Source organism: Streptopelia decaocto (assembly GCF_964273445.1).
Source record: "Streptopelia decaocto genome assembly, chromosome: 13".
Taxonomy (NCBI): Eukaryota; Metazoa; Chordata; class Aves; order Columbiformes; family Columbidae; genus Streptopelia; species Streptopelia decaocto.
In genome coordinates, this window is record NC_138668.1 from 10,651,771 (window position 1) to 10,668,510 (window position 16,740).

General features: G+C 43.5%; 1 protein-coding gene across 1 annotated transcript; it reads right to left on the reverse strand.

Moving 5' to 3' along the window:
• Window positions 1–1,074: 1,074 nt before the first annotated feature.
• HAPSTR1 (HUWE1 associated protein modifying stress responses) lies at window positions 1,075–15,466 on the reverse strand. Its single transcript, XM_082064893.1, has 4 exons — window positions 15,075–15,466; window positions 14,139–14,219; window positions 9,754–10,029; window positions 1,075–1,962 (listed from the first exon to the last, which is right to left on the reverse strand). Exons 1-4 carry the CDS (start codon window positions 15,292–15,294, stop codon window positions 1,718–1,720), a joined length of 822 nt encoding a protein of 273 aa, XP_081921019.1. The 5' UTR covers window positions 15,295–15,466; the 3' UTR covers window positions 1,075–1,717.
• Between the last annotated feature and the right edge of the window lie 1,274 nt (window positions 15,467–16,740).

Sequence of the window (16,740 nt, forward strand, 5' to 3'; positions counted from 1 at the left end):
ACCAATGAGAGGACACCAGGGTAAAAAAGGAGCAAAACTACAGTGAAGTCTGCTTCAAACAGGGAAGATAATACAAAAAAGATCTGACTCTACAAGCATGTCAGCAAAAGTCTTGAAGAGCTGTGTATTAACATGGAGCTCAGGATGCCTTAACTCAGCTAGAACGTCACAATTTTTTCAGTATTGTGAATCTAGCATAGCTGCATTTCATCCAAGAACCAGCCTACGCTTCCAGTTAAAGCATGCATACCACCTCACTAAACACCCCTTCCCAACTTGCAGGTTTGGAGCTCTTCATTTTCTTATTCCTCCTGGATTACCCTTTCCCAGGCAGAGATTTAGAGGCCCTGAAAAGCCAGAGCTCTCCACCAAAAACTTGCTGCACCTACATGTAAAATAGTTAGGATGCTCTTTGAGACCAACAGATATCCTTCCCCATTCAGAAACAGATTTACAGATCAGCCTTGATCTCTAGTTCAGTTTTAGATTATGCTTAAGTTATGGCAGCCAGAGTTCAATCCTATGAATGTAAGCTCAACCCAAGAAGAAAGCCATTTATCCTTTAAGTCATCCTTACGGCATGTTTATCCAGAGCTTTATAATCAACTTCCAGTTTTAAATTATCTTCTTAGCACTTCACAGAACCTGCATGTCACTCCCTCCTGAAGGAGACGGCATCACACAGAATCTTGTTTAAGTTAGTCCAAGTTTCCACATGTGACCAGAAGACTTACTTGTTAGAACACACCCCTTTTGGAACTATTCCCCCTCGCTCCCTCTCCTCCCACCCCTCCCCAGCAATGGGCAATTACTTCACAAGAAATGCAAAATGGGATATGGGTGTACACAAACCTACCCTTCACTAATACTGAACAGAAAAGCCTATTTTCCAATTACAGGACATCTTTCTCTAAATTTAGGTCAGCACTGGTGCAGTCTGCACTGTGTATGATTACCACAAGGATAATACCAATAAGTACATATATTTTCTCAAACTGATTTAAAAGCCTATGAAGTTAATCGGGGAAAAGTTTAATATTGCTAACTTCAGAGCACTAGAACACACAAAGTGAATCCAATAAAGATCCTTGTATTGATTCAATATTAAATATTAATTGCATGACCATCATAGCACCTCTTTACATTATCACACAATCACCAGAATTGTCAACTGCTTTTAAAACTAAAAAGGGTACAGTCCGATATTTATAACTTGCACACTGTTACTATATAGAAACTAGGTGCGTGGTACAGTGCTGCAAAAATGGAAGCCTGCAGTTTTGACAAAGATGCCAAGTCATGTTGTAGACAATTTCTGTCAAACTGGCAATACTGTTTAAGCAAATACTCAACACAGCAGGAAATAAAGGACAAAAAAAAAAAAAGCATTCTATAACCAAATAAACATCTGAAATTTCCTTTCCCTTTAAGAATACAAGTAAGGTCACTTTTAGCCTTGGAACGGATACATGTTCGCCTATGATGATCTTGCTAACTACTACACAATATCTGATGTCCTCTGCTAAGAATATAGTTTAAGAAAGCCGCAGTTACAAGAGGCATCTAATGTAATATCTAAAATTTCCTTTATGGCAATTATTGAATTCATTTGTTTTAAACAGTGAATATGGAAAGATGGCCTCATGTTTCCTTTTCAATAGTACTCTGAGGATCAAGTGGCTTTCAAGCAGCATGGTGGGTTTGAAATTTTTGCAGTTTAGATCATTCTGTTGCGTTTATGAGTTGGTGAGTCTGTAATGACATCGCCACACTGGGCTGAGGTACGCTTTCTAGTTCCACCATTGTCCAAGTGGAGTGCCATTTCTTCTGATATGAAAGTGTTCAAATCAACATCATGGAGTCCATTTCTCCTTCGACTAGCATTGGAGCCACTGCTCACGTGAGTGGGCGAGCCCGGGGTACTTGAGCGAACACTTATACTAGCCATTGCACCACTAAGACCTGGGGGGAAAAAAAGAAAAAGTATTTAGGTCAAACAGTAAAGAAAGTTAATTTTCCATGTGTGGCAGAAGGGATAAAGCTTATCTGACTCCTAGTGACATGTTATAGGCACTTTGTCCTGTTACTTTTACCACAAGTCCAGATCACATGTTCCCAGCTTTTAGACCATAAGAATCTGGCAATGACTCAAACTGCTTTTTATGACATTAAAACTGAGCTTATACACCAGGTTGTAACAGCACTCTATGGCAAATGCTAGCTCCATAAGCATGACATGCTATTCAAAAATACATGGACATACTCAGGAATAGACTATTCCAATACAGAGGCTTCACACTAGAGCAACAATTACTCTGAAGAAAAAACCCCCTACCAAGGACTTTCCAGGCTGACCTGATTTGGTCCTTTTTCAGATGCCATCGCCCCAGTCCCCTTCACTCCCTTGTCACTGTAGTTCTAAAGAAAACTGCAGTATGACAGCAGGTCTCAGGTGTATACCACCACTAGTTTTTAAATAAAGCTTTATTTAAGGGCTGCCACTATTAGCCAACGCATTGGAACTATCAAAATCCAAAAGAGCAGGCAAAAAAAAAAAAAAAAGCAAGCCAAAACAGACCACATGACAATCCCCCAGAATTTGCTGTGACTGTTCTGGATCAGATCTGTCAACAAGTACCATGCAATTACTTCGGTTTGTGTTCAGGTTATTAATAAAATCTTTAAAACAGAAGATTATTTATTGTAGAAAAAGGCCACAAACAAGAAAACCATGAGCTTCATACTAATTTAAACTTTGTCTTCAGTAATGTTACTACCACAACTTTGCAAAAGCACAATCAAAATCCAAAACAAGTTTAGTAAGGGCTAGTACATGAAAGCATAACAATTCTTCTCAATTTGGAATTCCAGCTATGTTTGTAGATAAAAAGGAGCTCAGAGATAAGAAATATCTTTGCTATCATGACTGCTTCAAATCTAAGTATTATGAGAGAAATTTCAAAAACATCTGTTGGCCCTAGAAATAAACTACCAAAGCAAGATCATGCAGGAAGAGGAAGAACAGCAGAATAAGAGCCAGATCTGTATGTTTCTCTAGTAATAAGAACACACAAATGTGGTGCTCTCCAGGAAGACTTCTGTCTCTGTAACCTTCAAAATCATGAGCTCTCTCAGAGGTCTTCTCCAGTTTCAAATATACTACATCTTTGTCTATACATCATATATCTTGTGTGTGTGCAATGCCATTTAATATGTATCGTCATATATGGTCAAGTAGGCAGCCAGAAGTCACATGCTGACAGGTCAAGCCTACCAAAACCCTGTCTATTAGCTGCTGGTGGGCCAAATAGGCAGCTTCACAGGCTCTGTGAAGAGGAGACTGCAAGAGCCACTAGAGCTGTTGGCAGAAACCTCAACTAGAAGGCAAGTTCTAAAACCATCTGCAGCCATGGCAGGTTGATATAAAAGTCAGGACAGAACAGGCCAACCAATTTCACTCTGTTGTATGTTACTGTGGAACAAACACACAAAGCTTCCATCTTGTAACAGCATGGGATTTGCTTTTATACAGAGTGGGCACTATGCAACAAGTAGAAGCAGCCACTAATCACTGACACTTCTTAGAGCTTTTACTTACAGCTCTGAGTAGTGTTTCAACACAACCCAGAAAGAGGGTCTGAAGTCTTGATAGGGACCCTGCAGGTTTTATTAATATTTAAGTCATCATTCTTTCACAATAACAGTATTTAAACAGCAGAAGCTGTTTTAGTGAAAGGGTAATTCAGAAACAAGGGTTGTTCCAGTACTCCCAGGATTAAGGTCAAGCTGAAATTCAAAACCATTATGAAAGAGGTTCCTATACATCTACCAAAGAAAGTAAAGCAGCTAATTGGTAACATAGATGTACAAGGAAAAAGCCAGTTCATATACCATAGCTTGGATAAACCACCAACATGCAAAATTTGGGCAGGTAACAAATCACTTCACAATTCAAAGACAACATAAGTTTAATTTCAACTGGCATGACATACAGTAGAAAAAACATTAATTCATCCTGTACATTTAAACTGGAAAAGATGTGACAGTGCACAGGTGACATTGTTTCAAATCCACATTGATTGCAGAGATTCTCCCACATCACTACTCCAAGCAAAATTGCTCTGAACACACAAGTTCAGTGTTGTTACTTCCACTAAGAGTCAACAATTTACACCACTTATCAGTCATTTACTTTTATATTATACAACCCATAACCAAATGGCCAACATACTAATTCTGTTTTATCATTACATCTCTGTTTAGTGCCCAAGTATGAAGAGTTATTCTAAATAAACCCCAAAACCAACCTGTGATGTGAAAACACATTTTTTGGCATCACTCAAGAACTGTGTTTTTAAATATAGCCTTTTCAAGCAATACGCATTTTTGAAAGTGTTATATACAAAAGTCAGAATTGAAAGATGCATCTGTAATATGCTGCAGCATATTCTAAAACAGACTGCCAAGGTTTGCAAGCAATGCCTCAAGCAGGCATTGACTTCCCAGTATTTAGTTAATACTGAATCATTGTATATTTAAATACAGAAACAACCTTCAGGATATAATTAAGAAGTTAATATCTTCAACATAACCTAATGTCAAGGCAGGAGAGCAGTTTGAATTATTTTCTACAAAGATGGCAATACAACAATATTGCATCACAACATTACCTTCTAGTTGCAGTTTAATCTTGCATCTCAGAGGTATTTAATACTGAACTAGTGAGTAACAGTCATTACTGAGTATGCCAGACCGAGTGACAATTTGGTATCAGTTACTGGCAGCTAAGCATATTCCATAGCACTCCAATCCAAGAAAGCAGAACTGACAAACATTTGGATCACAGTTTAGGATTGAGTAATCAAACTAATATGGAAGAGAATTCCAGAAAGAAAATTCAAGGAGTGCATTGAAACATCAAGTTGCCATTTCATGGAAGCAACATCTTTGAACACAATCAGCAATGCAATTGAAAAGGTCTGTTCTTTGACCAAGAAAGAATCCTTCAGGAGTTGTGATCCACAGTCCATTTCTTCTTGGAAAGTTCTTGTAATGCGAAGAAGAAATCTCAGAAAACCCATTTATTGTGAATTATTCCAAGCTGAAGTTTTCAGTGGACTCTGAGACCTCTTCCCAAAGCATTTAACCATTTAAAGCAGTAATGCAAGCAGTAACAGGTACCAGAAGTAGTGACATGACTGTAGCAACACCACAACCTCAAATTTCTATATTGTAATTAACACGACCTGATCACAGGTACATCAGTTTGTCCATACAACTAAGGTGTCTTTACTTCTTTCACAATCTCATTAGTATCTCTGAAGTCTCCCAGTGCTTTCTACAGGAGCGATTTCCCTTTCTACTAAGGCTTTTACAAAAGGACACGTGGCTTTCTCCCTTTTTAAACTTGAAAGGATTGAAGAAGAGGTCTCAAATATTTTGCAGTACTTACTACATTCTCATTCCTGCCATATCTTTCTAGTCATCTGGCATTTCATAGCCAGTAATTTCACAAAGAACTCTGCTTTTATCTGAAAGTATATTCTCAAGCACTTATTATAGTACTGTCAGAAAAAGTTGCAGTGTAACTAGTATTGGTCACAGTTTTTTCTAGTTTGTAACTGAGTACTCTACAAAACTATCAAGGATTAGAATACTTGGCTAAAAGTATGTTACAGAGTATGAATTACTTAAGGTAAATAAAACTGTCAACTCAAAAGTAGCAAGTTATCAACACTGGCCTAACAAACTGTAAATGCCATTTTATCTGCACTATGAGTCCATAATGAGTTACTCATGCCTCTACCACAGAATATACTGGATAAACTGCTGTCCAGTATAGTAGTAGTATTAACTATTGTTTTCTGGAAGTTTTAATCAGGAAGTATCAAAAAGAACATTCATGCTTCGATAAGCATGACTAAAGCAGGAATTAGTTAATAACCCCAAATAAATAAAATGGCATGCAGATAGATCCTTGTAATTCCTCTGTGCCATACTCACCCTTCCACAGTACTGCCTAAAGAGCAAGTTTCAGCAGCACATACCAATGCACAGCTCTGTGATAGCTATATATACACACAACCTTTAGATTTAACTCTTTCAAACTAATCTCAACTCAGCCCTCCAATCCCCTCTTCTACCAACTGCTTCTTCTTCATTCTGCTAACAACCACTGTTGTTTTATACTGCAGTTTAACATCTGAGATGAGAATAGAGAGGCCTAACGGAAATTCAGGCTCTTCAAAGAGTCCAAGCCACACACTTCAAAATGCTAGAGCAAGGGTTCCCCCTCCACAGGGACTGAATTAATCACATTAATGATATACATTGACAATAAAGCTAAGGAGCAAAACAACTAACCCTCCCTCACTGTGCTGTCACCCTCTCACAGCATTTTCAGTTAAGAACACTCAAATCTAACACATTTCAGCACTGTCCTCCTAAGCTGCTACTTCCTCAAATCACAGCATTTTCTGTCTTTATACTGAGAGCATGGTATGTAAAGCACAGAGCACATCCTGCATTAAAAACCCAAAGCATTATTTCAAACATGGGCTGTGCACAGTCACCAGCTGCAAGCCTCACGATGCTGGCTACAGCCAGGCAGACAGTGAGCTGGCACATGTCAGCTTTTAGGAATCTTATGACTATTAGCTCAGTTTGATGCAATTCTGTCATTTGAAACTCTTCTCTCACAGAACTGGCTATGGCAGGATGCACCCAGAAAGTGGGTGAAGATACATCCATACCTATGCTAACTACAGCAACATTTTAGGGACTGCTGGACTTTAAAGACCCAAATTTATATTTGAAATGGTAAACAATAAAGGTATTTCTTCTATGATTGCATCTAAAAATCTAAGCATCAGATACACATTTCTTGAAGTTTCAGAAAAAATCCACTCAAACTTCAGAATAAAAATAGCATGTATTACCTTGAGCTACACACTCTTGCTTTTCTTGAAGGCTTTAATTTCTTTCTAAGTATTCACAGCCTAAGTTTCCAGCCATGTTTAATTTCAAAGGTTACCCATCAGCATACCAATAATGGAAAACTGATATTATGGGCAAAGATTTTTTATTTAGCAGAGTTTTACTCTCTCAACAGGTTACTTGTTTCCAAAAACTTGTTCACAAGTACCCTGAAGTTACACTACAGATTTCAGTAACAGCTGTACAGCATTGATGCCATAGTAAAAAGGTACATCACATACACCTTAAACATTCTTGTGTCAGTACACTTTCATCATGATGACTTTGCTTTTAGCTACTGTAACAAGTCTTGAAAGCAGAACAGAAGGGAAAAAAAAAGTGTCCTAATAGCACAAAAACTATTGATAATATCACAAGATTAATTTTGAAGTTCAAAATCCCTAGCTTTTGCCAAGAAAGCAGTCAATTACCTTGTGGATCTATAATATGGGTCCAATGTAAAAAAATCTGTGACAGAGGTAAGGCTGAAAAATCCAACTTTAACAGATCTCTTTTCAGATGCAGTATACAGTTTTAAGATTGAATTGACACCCAAAGATACTTCTAACGTTTTACCCCAGGGCATACACCTAGAATTGTGTTTGATATTCCAGAAAATATTTCATTATTGGCTACTTTGTTACCACCACTTCTGTGTGATTATGAAGCATTCAGAGGTTACATGATCTAAACAGAGGTACTGCCCCCATCAAAGAGCAGGATCAGCAAGTTATGGCATCATGGTCTTTAAAACTATTAGTACCTATTTCTGAGAAGTCAAACCAACTCTGCTTCCACAGAGCTTTATTTGGTGCCATAGATTCATGCCTATCCCTGCTTCACTAAAAGAGTTCTTGCTTAGAGCAGCAGAGTTTTGGCATTACACCTCAAATGTAATTCAGCCCATTCACATCACCAATGAATACTCCATTTCCATAGCACCACTCTTTGACACACCAATCAAAAATTCCCCTTAAAGCCTTAGCCCTGAACACTTACTGACACTTAACAATCAGGTTTTCTCACATTTCCTCACAATACCTAGAAGTAGCAAACCACATTTAAACAGTCTGCCAAAAATGATATGTTTATCTGTACAGAGGACAATTTACACACACCTGAAGATCCTACACAGCTTCCAAACATCAAAACTCAGTTCTGAGAAGCCCTACAATAAATACAAAAATAGTTTGGAAGGTGGTTTAATCACAACTTCTCTTAAGAAACAGGGAGAGAAGCTGGAGGAATGCAGACGTTGTAGGCAATAACCTAAGAACAGTTGAGGCCAAATATAAGCCTAGTCACTAAAGGATTAGCACAAAAGCATTTGTGTCAAAGACCAGATTGAAACTGATATCAGGAGAACCTAATCCAGAAGGTGACTGACATGTAATCCTGTCAGCCAGCTGATGAAGAACACATTTCTAGCCCCTGCAGTGCCAGCACAGAGCAGAGAATTTCCTACAGTCCACATGACCCTATACTAGGTTATGAACTGTGAAAGAAAACCTTATATCTCATGGTTCAGATTCCCATGCTATAGAGAAGTGACTTCCATAAACCACCTCTGTACAAAACAGATGCTGAGGAACAATACAAGGACATGAAAAGAGTCATATTACCAATAAAAATGCCTGAGTTTACTCTCCTTGAGAGCTCACTCTGCAGAAGTGAGTCTAGCTAGCTCACTCTCACCCGAGAGTAAACCAACTGCACACCAGATTCAACTACAGTTTCAGAAAAGATTGTTTAAGAAGGTGTTTATCACATTGTATCAGGTGATAGCCAGCTTCTGCACTTGTTCTCCTTATGATCACTTGAGGAACCTGAAGTCTATAAGACCTGATGAGATGCATCCCAGAGCCCTGACGGAACTGGCTGCTGTAGTTGCCAAGCCACTCTCCGTGATATTTGAGAAGTCATGGCAGTCAAGTGAAGTCCCTGGTGACTGGAAAAAAGGGAACACCACACTCATTTTTAAAAAGGGTAGAAAGGAGGACCCTGGGAACTACTGACCTGTCAGCCTGGGAAGACAATGGAACAGATGCTCCTAGAAGCTCTGCTAAGACATATGGACAACAGGGAAGTGATTCGAGACAGCCAGCACAGCTTCACCAAGGGCAAGTCCTGCCTGACCAATCTAGTGGCCTTCTGCAAGGGAGTAGCTACATCAATGGACAAAGGGCTACAGATGTTGCCTGTGTGGACTTCAGTAAAGCCTTTGACACTGTCCCCCACAACAGCCTTCTCCCTAAATTGGAGAGGTATGGATTTAGTGGGTGGATGAGGAACTGGTTGGATGGTCATACCCAGAGAGTAGTAGTCAGACATAATATTCTCTCCCCAACCCTGCAAAAATTTGCTAGTTATTTGCTACTAGGCAAATCTTAATATTTAACTAGTTGCTAGCATAGTATTATCATTTTCCAAGAATTCTGTTTACTTTAGCATTGATATGAATGCCAAGTCTCTTCATACTTCAACACCACCACCAAGAGTTGACATTTAACTGTTAAGTTCACAGCTGTAGAATATTACAAATCCAAGCCTCATTTTTTATACAATACCTCTTCCTCATTTAAAATATTTTGGCTATGCAACTTTTTAGTAGCTAACATGCTTTATGCATGCAAAAATCCCCTTAGAGAATGAAAGATACCATCAGCTGGAACACCAGGTACATAACATATTAGGACACCAACAACAGCCAAGAGCCAGACATGCTTTAAGAACCCCCACCCAATTACAACCAAGTAGTATTGAAAAAATTACTGTTACCATGCAGAGCTATGGCTTCACGGAAGGGTTGCAAATCAGTCTCTACAGATGAGCTAGTTTCTGTTGAAGTAGCTCGGTTAGGGGATACTACAGTCAGTCTTGGGGGAGCTCTAGAATTTCTTGGAGGAGGAACTTTTCCACATAGGAAGCTGATCAAGTCTTCTCTACGAATAGTTCTTCTGCGTTTTTTAACCCAAGCTAACACATCCTTATTCCGCCGCTGATAGCCAATTTGAATTCCTACATCAAAGCTTCGCTGATGGACATCCACACTTTCTGCAAGAAGACAGAAAAAAGTTCTTAGTATGACAGAGCAATGCAGAGTATGGCACATCACTGATACAGCTGTCTGTCAACCATGGGAAAGAAGGCGATTTTCTACAGGTTACTGTGACACCATACCAAGTTAGATCTAACAAATTAAACAGCACTGGAATTAAGTCCTAGTAAACCTAAAGAAAGTATCAAAGTATTCCTCCCCCTTTACAAGTCAAAAGCAACTCAACCACCACCTAAATAGCATTTGCTATACTTCAAGTCAACATTACAGCACTGTTCATGAAATCATACTGGACTAACATTAAAAATACTTTGAGCTTGTCAGTCTGAGGAAGGTACTTAAAAATCAACAGACAATGCTGTTTAAGAGACACACTCTTAAAGTGCATCAGTACAGCCAGGAAACCCCACATAAAACAAGGAATAACTGCTTTTTTACTTCTGATAGGTAAGGAATTTTCAGAACACTTAGATTTCTTTTGAGTCCTTCAAACTTCATCTCAACTTCATTTGCAGAGGCAATTCATAGGAGACCATAGTTTCAAAACTAGTTAGAACACAAGTGTTCTCAATGCCTTTTAATGAGGCAACACACCATTTACAAAGGAAGTCTAAGAGAATTTCATTCCCCGTGTAAAATCCCATTGCGAATTTGATATACAAAGGCTTTAAACACATTATTTGCAATTAATCCCACTACTAAATGCAATTTCATTCTCCATTGATGTAACTGGTCACCTGTGCACATCAGTTATAACTTTGCCTCTAAGAACCACACAAATGCCTTGTATTGCATTGCTTTCCAACTTCAGTAAGTACATTTCTGGCTACTAGCTTAAGTATGAGGAAGTTTCTGACAACAGGTGGGACAAACCCTCTTCTCTACACAATTAGCCTCATCTTGTTTGTCATACATTTGTTATCAGAGCTTTGCCAACAGGTATTTCAGTTATTACAATTACTACTATGTTGCTCTTGTTCCATTAACAGATATCAATGTATCCACTCCAATTTCATTTACTCAATTTCCATAGTGGTGTTGGGCTTTTGTTCTTTTTATTTTTTAATCTAGCAAAGCTGGTAACAGCTTTTTGTATTCTTGCTTTACTAATGAAGTCCAATGTAACACTGTTTTTGGCAAATGGCTCTTAAGTGATTTGTTTAAGAACAGCTCTCCAAGATACCAGTTTACAGGTAAACTGTGACATACACATTAGTTTGCTCACACTCAAAAATTAAAAATAAAATCACTATTAAGACACATTCTAAGGCACCACTGCATGGTCCACAAGACAGCATTAAAATCTATGCTATCAGAGAGCAGCACTTCAAACACAACACAACCTGCCAAAAAAAGAAAAACATCTCCAACTGATCATAGTTATTAAATCTTGGAGCTTTTAGTATATAAGCTATACAGGTATACACAGAGCATACTTAACATGTTAGTTACTCTTATGCACTCTAGGAGTATTTTGCCTATGCTGCTTTATAATTAAAAGGCTGGAAGACTTAAAATGCTAATTTCTGCAAAAGCAATGGCAACACAGACTATTCCTCCAGCCATTTTATCCTCCAAAGCAGCTCACAGTAAAAGCTGCCCAAACACTTCAGAGCCAACCTGGAAATGGACAGTATTGCTTTAATCACTTTCTGAAATACCTTAAGTCCTTCCCAGACATGAGGAGCCCAGCTTGATGGCAATAACCTGCTTTCCTTGTAACACAAGAATGCTTTTCAGAGGACTAACCAGGAACTAGTTATGAGGTCAAACACACTGACTGCTGAGGCAGCATGGACAAATTGCAAGAATCATTACTCCAGGACAGTTTAGATTTTTATAGTAAAAGCTACAAGTACTTTGTTTACAAAGCTAAGCTGGCAAAATATAAGTGCTCAAATCACATACATTCTGAAATTACCAAGTAAGAACTAGCATTAGCAAACATTCCACTTTTTAAAAAAATAAAAATAAAGTAAACTATAGGCTCAGAAGCCTTATTCTAATATTGCCTAAGACTTGCTACAGCAGCCTTGAGTTCTAAATCCTACATTACAAGCTATGCCTTCACTTCCTTAGTGCCATCTGGACAATACTCACATGTCTTTTCAGTATTGTCTCTATCAGCAACACCAATCAGAAATACACAATTTAAGACCTTCACAGTTGGTGTGAAGAAAAATGCTGACATTCAAGACATGGCATTCTCTGTATGCACTATTCCTCATATAGTTCATTGAAAAGAATTATGATGCCTCAAAAATCCAAATATGTATGACATCAGAAACCAGCTGACAAGGCAAGATGCAGTTTGTGGTGTTCAGTTTACCACACCAAATACTTCTCCAGTGTTTTGACAGAGTCCCCCAAAGCACAAACATTACTGAGTATGTGACAACAGGAGATTTTTAAAGAGCCATGTTCATCACTGACAAGGGGAAATTCACATTAAGAGCCTCCAACCTGCCTGGTATGCCAGTGTCTAGCTGGTTCTACCTGTGTTCTCAAACTTCGACCCACTTGGAAGTTAATTTAAAATAGACAGATGGCAGTTTTGAGTAACTGAGGTACTTCAGCAGCTAAAGATCCATTTGAAGGAAGGATTTGTTTCAGCAAAGTATTACATCACACCTGACTAAAGACAGCTTCCTGAATTCTAGTTTCCCTGACCTTCACACATATGCTCTTTTATTAATAAAATTGTTGCATGAAAATATGGTTTATTTTGTCTATAGCACAAGTAACCAAACGATTCCACCAAAAATAAACAGCTTAAGTCACTAGTAAAGATGTTATAAGTGAGAGCAATGCCATTTGTAACAATAGACTATAATTATTCCAAACAGTTTATTAACACTACATGTTTCTACTCTAGCACCATGCTCAAGTGACCAATGTCCCAGACCAAGGTCTGGTGACCCACTCCCTCGGGCCAGCACCTACCCTGTTATGTGACATGCTGCCCCTTTGTATGACCTGTGACACATACACAACATCCAAATGCACTTTCCACAAGAGTGAAGTCTCTGTCAGGGAGCGTTCTGCACCTACATTTCCTCCTTGCTCTGTCCTCATCTGTCAGAAACCAAATCAGCCATCACAAACATACTAAGTTCAATTGCTTAAAATTAATCCAAAATGGGAAAACTGGAGACAAATGAAAGAATGTGCAGGTAGAGCTATAGATAATGCTGCACAGACAAAGGAAAAAAACCCCAAACAACAAACAACACACCTCACAACTAAAAAAAAAAAAAGTATTAAACTACAAGTCAGAAAAACAACTTGGAACTTTCAAGCATTTTTCCTTCCTAGGAATGTAAGACAGTAACAATGGGAATCACACTGTGTCAACTTAAGCCCACACTGATCTAGATATCATTTTTGTCCAATCTTTTAAACAAACTTCTGCAGACAAGAATTCTTGTGATAACCCAAAGAACAGCGGAGTTCAGAAACAGATCCTGACCGACACACAATAAAACAGCACAAAAGCACAGCCACATGCAGAGTGCACTCTTATCAAAGTTTCACCTAACACTGTTTTCTTTCAGCCCCCCCGGACACAGTCATAATAGCATTCTAGTGCTTAAAATAAACTGGCAAGCTTACTTAAGCAGCCTTGCTGTCACAAGATGCTAAAACTTTCTGTCACATAACATCTACACAGAGTTTTACAAACACTAAATGCACATTATGCTTCACCACAAATGTACATGTATTTACTGAGATGCCAATATTTAATACTTCATCAAATACATAAAATGCAGGAAATTTAAGCACTGTTTAACAGGCTACTGCACTCTTCCCTTGAATTCACAAGATCAAACCACACACTACAGACATCCTTTTTCAATGGTCTTGAAGTAAAACATCTTTTAAGTTATTAGTCACCAACATGAGGCAACAGAAAAGATTCAGCTACCGTCAGCTAAATTGGCCCAGGGAAAACTCACAAGATTCAGGAAGCAGTCTCGGCTTAGATTTTATCAGGGTGAATAAGAGACATTAACAGGCCCTGCTCATGAGTAAGCCAGGCAGGCGGCAGAGGGGAGCCCAGCTCGGCGGGGAGGGCTGGGGGCAGCTAGGGGGGGCAGCCCCTTACCTTTGTAGAGGTTGGTGACCGCAGTGGCCGCGTTCTGGAAGGGAACCCAGAGGGAGAGCCCCGGCTGCTGGCACACCCGGTCTGCAGGGAGGGAAGGACACACGCTGTTTATTTTGGAGTCACCAACTCCGAACGGCCATGTTAGGTTTCGCCATTTTGTTCCACCTTCCGAAGGCAACCCGGGACCAGGGCCGAGAAGGGCGGGCCGGCAGCGGGCCGGGCCCGAGCGGCGGCGGCGGCGCCCCCCCCAGCCCGCCGGGGGAGCGCCCGGCGCGGCCCCCGCCCGCAGCCCCCGCCGCACAATGGGGCCGGCCCCGCACTTCGCCATTTTGTTGGAGCCTCTTCCCCGGGCTGGGCGGCAGGAGCCGCCGGCAGGGCCGGGCTTCCCGGTCTGCCCCCACCCTCCCCGCCCCCGGCGCTCCCCGACCATTCACAGGCCTCGTCCCGGCCGACTGGGGTCTCGCCGAGGCCGCTCTCCCCTGCAGCGCCGTGCCCGCCCGGGGCCGGCAGGGCCCCACCGACCGATCGCCCGGGCCGACCCCTCCGGGACACGGGACCCGGGCCGGGCCGACCCAAGAGCCAGCCCAGCGGCCCAGGCCGCGCAGGGCGATGTCCGAGCAGCAGCTCCCGTCACGCCATTTTGTTTTCCCGTCTGCCTCTATGGACGGGCGCGGAGCCCCCGGGCCGGAAGCCGCTCCTCCCCCTGCCCAGGCCGCTCTCGCCGCCACATCCCCTTTGTGACGCCGCCGTCCCGTTCCCACCCCACCCCCGGCGGCTCCGCGGCCGCCCCGCGCCTCAGCGCCCCCCGACCCCGCCGACAAAACCTCCGGGCCCGGCCCCGAGCCCGCCGTGCTCGGGCTCCACCGCCCGCCAAGCCCCGTCCCGCCCGGCTCAGCAGTGACCCCCTCCCCGCCCCAGACCCCCCGCAGCGCTCACCCTTGTAGAGCTGCGCCACGGCGGTGGCCGAGTTCTGGAAGAGGTGCCAGAGCTTCTGCTGCTTGTGCTCGGGCTGCGCCGCCGCCTCGTCCTGCAGCTCCGGGGCCAGGGCCTCCTCCTGCTCGGCCTCGGCCAGGCACTGCCGCTCCCACTTGCTGAACCAGTGCTCGGGCCCGTGTTCCTGGATCTCTGCCTCACCTTCCTCCTTCTTGTCCTCCATCCTCCGACCGGCTCCGCGTCTCTCCCCGCCGCCGCGCAGGCTCGGCCCCGCCGGGCAGCCGCGCTCGACCCCCTCCGCAGCTGGGCCGGCCCTACCTCACCCCCATACTCCCGGGCCCGGCCCGCCCGTCCGCCGGCTCCAAACACACTGAGCGCCGGCACCGCCCCGAGCACAGTAAAAGCCCGTCGGAGACGCCTATGAACTGCTGCTGCCCAGTGCCCGCCCCCGCCGCCCGACTGGCCGTCACCTCGCCGGCACCGCCGGTTTGAACGGCAGCTCCGGCTCTCACTGGACCGCCTGCACGTCCATCAAGTGTGACGTACCGGGGGGCCGGGCCCCGACACAAGATTGGTTACGCTGTCACACACCCGTGTGCAGATGGCGTCGGCCGCGACGCGCAGGCGCAGTGGCTTCCCCCTCCGTGGCCTGGGCCCTCCCCCTGGCGTGATGCGCCGGGCCCCGAGGCGGCTCCGCCCGCCGGCGCCCCTCGCCCCTGCCGGGCGCGGGTCGCGGGCAGCGGGCAGCGCTGGGCTGCGCGGCGGATCGTGGGCCTGGCGCCCCGGTACGGCCGCAGCGGGGCTGCGCGGGCAGGGCGGTTCTGCCATCTTGGCGCCGGGGCCTTCCCCGAGCGGGGTGAGGCGTTGTCCCGCCGCGGGCTCACCCCCGGCCGCTGCCGGCGGGGCCGAAGCCTGTGAGGTGGCAGCCGGCCGCCGCCTACCCACCTGAGGGGAGATCCTTGCCCGGGAGGTTGTTTCTTCCGGCCGGCCTGTGGGCATGGCCGGCGCCAGGCCCGGGGGAACGCGGCTGTCCCGGTGCTGGGCCCTGCGGCTCCGCCAGGCCCGGCTCCCGCGCTCGGGGCCAGCTGTCACCGGGGGCTTGCGTGGAGCGGGCAAACCCTTGCGATCCTTGTTCTACCATGTTTACACTGTTATTATTTACCATTTCTTGTGGAATGTTTGCACTGTTCCAAGCAAAATTCCAACAGATGGAAATCACAGCTTATTTGTGCGTGTTCTAAGAACTCAGTACCTCACAATCGCTTCAAAATGCTGCTGTGGAAAACATCTTCCTCACTACTCCCGTCACAGTGCTACTTTCAATCAAAGCAAACGTCCCCCTGTGCCAGCTCATGCGCCAAGCCACGAGTCTGTGTAGAAACAGGGATCAGCAGGCACGCACCTCGTGTTCCCTACTCGGTGCTTTGTAAATAATGCTCATCTCTGGTGGTTCGTTGCTCTGGTGCAAAGGCTGGGAACATCTGCAGCTGGTTCTGTGCCTGCTGTCCCGAGTCTGATGCCACTGCTACATGGCACTGCTAGATTTCGGATCAGCTCTTTCACATTATCAAACTGGTATTACATATAAACTGATAGTCTGGTGTCCCCATCCCACTCAGACCCACTGGATGTGAGAAACACAAGCTTTATGGGCTGTTTCCTCCTCTGG